Source organism: Triticum aestivum, chromosome 4B (genome assembly GCF_018294505.1).
Source record: "Triticum aestivum cultivar Chinese Spring chromosome 4B, IWGSC CS RefSeq v2.1, whole genome shotgun sequence".
Taxonomy (NCBI): domain Eukaryota; kingdom Viridiplantae; phylum Streptophyta; class Magnoliopsida; order Poales; family Poaceae; genus Triticum; species Triticum aestivum.
Genome location: NC_057804.1, coordinates 538,111,300 through 538,117,286, shown reverse-complemented (window position 1 = coordinate 538,117,286; position 5,987 = coordinate 538,111,300). Strand labels below are relative to the sequence as shown.

Here is a 5,987-nt window from a genome sequence, read left to right as displayed (position 1 = left end):
GCTCCTACAATATAAAACCACCCCATCTCCATGTACTTGCATACATGAAACAAAAGCAGAGTTTATTGTAGTGTTGTGGGTGTCAATCCCCTGTATTTACACGGGCATGGTCAGGCCTCATCTAGTCATCTTTCAACCAAGATCGAGAGCATGGTCAAGTGCATTAAAAATTACTAGAGTCGAAATGCTTTTCGGTGAGTACCCAAATTAATGTTACTACCGAAACTGATCTGATCCTCCATGCAGTGAATGCGCCCGTAATACATGACGCAATAATTATACGATCAGATCTTAACCAACTTTAATTAACAACGAACTTCAGTTGGTAGGGTGCCGTGCATGCCAACTGGTCGGTCCCACCCCTCCCCGTGTAAATCGGCCGGGTGTCTTTTTCTCACCCTCACCCCGGCCGCCGCCTCTCTTCCACTATATAAACACGCGCGGTGCAAAGCAAGGCTTTCGTCCAATCCATTCAGCAATCTCCATTTCGCATCCCCCCAAATCCCACCAATCCGAAACACCAGAGCAACCGCAACCGAAGCTGCAACCCATGAATCCGAGCGGGCCCTCCGACGCCGGTGGCCGCGGGGAGGACTCGTCGTCGTCGTCCGCCCCGCCGCCGCCGCCGCCGCCGCAGGGGTACGCGATTCAGCCCGTACCGCCGCCACCGCAGCAGCAGCAGCAGCAGCAGCAGGGGGATGGGATTCTGCCCCTGCCGCCGCCACCGCAGCAGGGGTACGCGATTCAGCACGTGTGGTCCCCCTTCGCCATCGGGCCACCGGTGCCGGGGCCGATCGCGCCGCTGTACCCGCAGTTTTGGCCGCAGCAGCACCCCTACTGGTGGAGCGGCGGTTACCACTTGCCGCTGGGCCCGACGGTGTGGGGGCCGACCTCCAACGCCAGCCAGTACATGGACGCCATGGTTGCGCAGCAGATGCCCGCGGCGCCGACCTGGCCGCAGCAGCCGCAGTTCGTGCAGTACCCGCCGTTGCTCGTGCCGCAGCCGTTGCAGCCGCCACCACCGACTCACCAAGACTGGAGGCTGGTGCTGATCCGATCGGAGTTGCTCAGTTCCCCGAGGACGCTTGATCAGCTGGTGATGTCCCTGGACGCGGAGCACTCGGCAATCCTGCTCCACCAGCTCGAGGTGGGCGACGAGCAGATGCGCGAGATGGTGCTGGACGGGTTCAAGCAGTGCGCGCACTGGATCATGGGGAACAGGCCAGGGCATGCAGTGTTCGGAGCGCTCCTGCACAGCATCCAGGTCATCGTAGACGACGACAGGCGGTACGAGGAGCTCCAGATCATCGTGGAAGCCGCCGTTACGCCAGAGCTCGTCTGGAGGTCCGAGGACGGGTACGTTCACAGATCGACGACTCCCATCCCTCGCTGCCATTTCAGTACTACTGCCAGTTTGATCGAAACTAGTTTACCATTGTGATACTACGCATGTCCAAATTACAGTACTACGACGTACTAAATCAGCATCTCTATAGCATAAACAGCTAGCTAGCTAGCTGATCAAACAAACAGTTTCGGTCGCCTTACCTGCTGTGATTCTGTCTGTCGTCGTGAGACTATTATTATTATGGGTAGGCACTACAACGAAACGAAGTAGCATGGTACTAGTGATTTTGTCTGTGTGTATTGTGGTGAACGCTGCTGCTGAATTTGTGTTTCTCCTTCATTTGTACGTATGATGCAGGGTGGCTTCTCTGATGTTGCTCATCACGGCGGTGGCGTGGAGCCCCGGCCTGTCCACCGCGCTCGTCAACTACTTCGTGCGTGATCGCGTGATGGACAACGTCGGAGGGGACGAACTGATTACCCGCTGTTTCACCACGATGGATTACGAGGTGACCAGGGTAAGTGCTGTGCTGGGAACGTGGGATCACCGACAGTGACACTGAATTTTGTATGCATGGATGCATCGTATGCATGTTTGGCTCCGTATTTTGTACAGTAAGTACATAGATATGCGCGTGTAGTGATCGGTCTAGAATCCTTTCAGGCTCTGGTCAGGCACGCCATGGACACCATCGATGACAAGCTCGACTCATCGTTCGGGGTGCCGTGCTTGGGTACATGCTTCAGGTACGCGACAGGCGACGAGCTCCCGCTTTTCCAGGATGCCCTCGTTCAGCGAGCCGTAACAATGGCCATGGGACGAAACATGTACACAATTCTCGCGTCAACTAGCTTCTTTGGTGCTCCTCGATCGCTGATTTTACTTACCCAATTTGCATGGATGCAGCAACCGCTTGGTGCAGCGCCTCATCGACCGCGGCGAGAACAGAATTGAGTTCACGCGGCGGCTCCTGTCCAGGCTCATGGAGCACCTCGCTAGACTGTCCAACAACTGGTACGGGAGGTTCGTCCTGCGGCGCTGCTTCATGTGCGCTGTGGTCGCGCTGCAGCCCATCGTGCTCACGGCTTGTGCTGACCTGCCCCAAGGAGACGTCCAAGCGCTGGTGATGCACGAGGAGCTCCGGCCCCTCCACAGGGTGCTCCAGGGAGGCAACACTGTAAGCACCCACCCTGCTTTCATTAGCGTCTCCCACCCTGCTCTTAGCTGAAGTACACAACACATACGTCTGTCTCTCCGTTGCCCGACTTTGTTCTGTTTGATACGTACTGACATGTCGTGAGGACGTACGTACCTGCAGAACTACCCGGCGGCGGCGAGGAGGTTGGCGCTCAAGATTCAAGCACTGCCTCCACATATCCGGGATCAAGATGAGTTGCAGCCGTTGATGAGGGCCGTCACGAGGGTCCTCGTCGATAACATGGCCAACTTGGGCGACTAGCTTCTCTTGATCAATTATCCTCTACAGATGTGTTGTCGTTGCGCCATGCTTGGAGTTGTTTTCCATCGATTGGATAGATGTGCGTGCATCATAACTTTGCATATATTCATGGTTGTGGATCTGGAGCTGGCTAGCTGCCTCGGATGGTTGCATTGGTCTTAGATCACAATGCATTCATGTAACTGATATGATATGGCACAAAATCCTCGCCCAGCGCCGCCAATCCACCAGATCCTTACCCAGGAAGAACTCGTCTATCGTCTGTGATGTCGCGGTCGTCGCTTGCTGCTAGAGGTGGGGGTGATCATGGGGGAACCGATGAGGATCCCGCCCATCCGAAGCCTCATGGTAGCGGCGCGATAGTGATGAGCAGGCCGGCGGGTATGTATACAGGGGAGGAGGAGGCGTCGATGGAGGATAGAAACTGGGACGGACCCTCATCTGGAGGTGGGCTACCAGCAGGAGCTGACGCGCAGATCGGAGGGGAATTGGACATGGAGGACGTCGCGTTTGTGGCAGTAGACTTCGCTGAGGATGAAGATGAAGAGGAGATGGGATGGAAGCTTATGAGCCTGTACAGATCGCAGAAGCGCCCAAGTGCGAAAACTTTGTCTGACCACTTTGAGAAAATATGGCAGCTGCGAACAGGAGTGGAGTTCAAACCAGTGCAGAAAAACTACTACGTGATTACCTTCTTCTCGGAAGGAGACTACAGATTTGTGGCTCGGGGAGGTCCGTGGATTTATGATGGGGATGCACTGCTGGTCAGGCCATTTGATAGTGATGCTCGGCCGTCTGAAACGGCATTGGATTCTGTGCCAGTTTGGGTGAGGGTATTTGATGTACCTTGGAAGAAACAGACCAAGTCCTATGGTAATGCTCTTGGAGGCACGTTGGGAGAAGTTTTGGAAGTGGATGCACCGGATGTTGGCCATGGTACGAGTGAGTTCTTACGAATTCGTGTGAAGCTGCCCTATAATAGAAGATTGCAGAAGGAGGTCACACTTGAGTACACTGCAAAAGGTGTGACTAAACGCATCACGTTTAAACTGAAGTACGAGCGAGTTCCACACTTTTGCTTCTTCTGTGGGTTCTTGAGTCATGACAAAGAGGCTTGTGAGAAGAAGAAGCTGGGGTTCCCATCAAAAGCGTATGATTCTTCTCTCCGCTGCTCCCCGTACAAGAAATATGAACAGAGGCCGGCGTTCACAACTTCACCTGGACAGCCAAGGGCACGGCGTGGGATGGATTTCTCCCTGGGTAGTGTGGGATCTGCCACATGTCAAGCAGCCAGATCAGCAGCGAGTACTGCATACGAACAAGTACATGAAATACCAGAAAGTGTGGATGCACACGATGGCTTTGAGGAGCAGGAAAAAATGGGAGAGGCAGAGACGGACGAGAAGCTGGCAAGTGAGGTGGAAAGGATACGGCTGCAGTTATCCAATCAGCAGCCAGAGTGCAGTAAGGTACAACAGATGAAGGTGCAGTTTGATGCACGAGCTGTTGAAAAACATGGTGGAGATACGACTTGGCCACACAAAAAGAAGAGTGCAGGAGGAGGCAAAAAAGTACCGGCAGGTAGGAGGCATGGAACACTTGTGATCAGAGACAATGCCCCTAAACCAAACGACTTTATTCCTGCCATGAGAGGCCTCGACTCCCTCGAGGTTTCGTTTGACAGCGTTCTAGACTCAATGGTGTACCATGATTCTGTCTTGGGTAAGCGGCATGTGGATGGCCTGCTTGGCCATGTCCAGGCTGAACTTGGCGCCAAGGCGTTGGTGCCGTTTGTTGAAGTTCCTGTTGGAGGCATTCAGAAAAAAGGGAAAACGGAGGCATACCAGGTAGATGATGAAGCAACCAGCACGGCGTGTGAGGCGGACATGGAGGCGACCGGCCCAGGGGCCGCTGGTAAACTGACGGGGCCAGATGTGGTGCCCCATCAGGAGCAATGAATTGCATTGTGTGGAACTGTCGGGGTGCGGGGAACACCTCGACAGTTCGTGATCTTGTGGCTCACACTCGAGCCCATTCCCCGAGCATGATCTTTTTATGTGAAACTAGGCAGAATAAAGAAAAGATGTATCGTCTTCGCAATAGAGTCGGTCTTCGTGGTTTTGAAGGAGTCAGTAGTGATGGTAATAGTGGTGGTCTAGCCTTGTTTTGGGATGAGTCTTTGTACGTCGATATTCGTGATTGCAATAGAAGATGGATTGATGTGTATGTCCGGTTACCTGCTGATGATCAACTATGGAGAATCACCTTTGTGTATGGGGAACCACGGGTGGAAAATAGACACCTAATGTGGGAAGGGCTAAAAAGATTGAAAGCTCAGGATGATCTACCTTGGCTCTTGGCTGGGGACTTCAATGAAGTTATGTGGGACTATGAGCATTTGTCGGATACACCAAGGTCACCTGGGCAAATGATAGCTTTCCGGGAGGTGCTTGAGGCCTGCAATCTTTCAGATCTTGGCTTCTCTGGTTACCCGTTTACTTATGATAATAAGCGCAGAGGGCGGGCTAATGTGCAAGTGAGGTTGGATCGTGCAGTGGCGGACAACGTTTGGAGGAATAAATTTCCTGAGGCATTAGTGAAGCACCTGATCTCCTCATGTTCGGATCACCTCCCTCTCCTTGTGAGGTGCATACCTGAAAATGGTGGCAGGGTGAGGTGTGTTCGGCGTTACGAAGTAATGTGGGAGAGAGAGGCTGCTCTTGAGGAAGTGGTGGCAGAAGCATGGCGTGTTGGGGGTGCCAAACATGGGTTGCATGACATAAAAGTTTCTCTCGACAAGATGATGGAAAAGCTCCACTCTTGGAGTAGGAAGACTTTTGGGAACGTGATCAAGGAGATTGAAAAGTCGAGGTGCAGATTAGAGGAGCTCATGAACATGAACGCAGATCGTAAAGAAATTCGGAAAGAGTCGGATCACTTGGACGAATTGTTGTATAGAGAAGAGATGCTATGGCGCCAACGATCCCGTATTGATTGGCTCAAGGAGGGGGATCGTAACACGCAGTTTTTCCACCGGCGAGCTGTATGGAGAGCAAGAAAAAATAAAATTAAAGCCCTAGTGGATAGTGCAGGGGTGAAGCACACTAACCAGTACGTGATGGAAGGTATGGCCTTGGACTTTTTTAAAGATCTTTTTACTGCTGATGCCTCTCTCAATGC

The 5,987-nt window shown here is 53.0% G+C and overlaps 1 protein-coding gene across 2 annotated transcripts; it reads left to right on the top strand.

The window, feature by feature from the left end:
* Positions 1-479: 479 nt before the first annotated feature.
* Positions 480-2,888, top strand: LOC123095145 (uncharacterized). 2 transcript variants are annotated; one of them, XM_044516960.1, is made up of 5 exons: positions 480-1,356; positions 1,706-1,865; positions 2,012-2,094; positions 2,255-2,525; positions 2,667-2,888. In XM_044516960.1, the coding sequence occupies exons 1-5, from the start codon at positions 551-553 to the stop codon at positions 2,805-2,807; spliced, it is 1,461 nt and encodes a 486-aa protein (XP_044372895.1). In that variant the 5' UTR covers positions 480-550; the 3' UTR covers positions 2,808-2,888. The 2 variants fall into 2 exon arrangements, with proteins under 2 accessions (XP_044372895.1, XP_044372894.1); XM_044516959.1 differs by having other exon boundaries at positions 2,012-2,175.
* Positions 2,889-5,987: the final 3,099 nt, after the last annotated feature.

What these genes read in the sequence shown, in the direction of transcription:
- LOC123095145 (XM_044516959.1), top strand. Translation starts at nt 551, where the DNA reads ATGAATCCGAGCGGGCCCTCCGACGCCGGTGGCCGCGGGGAGGACTCG. An exon ending in TGGATTACGAGGTGACCAGG is followed by an intron (nt 1,866 to 2,011) that starts GTAAGTGCTGTG and finishes GAATCCTTTCAG; the next exon opens with GCTCTGGTCAGGCACGCCAT. An exon ending in TGCTCCAGGGAGGCAACACT is followed by an intron (nt 2,526 to 2,666) that starts GTAAGCACCCAC and finishes ACGTACCTGCAG; the next exon opens with AACTACCCGGCGGCGGCGAG.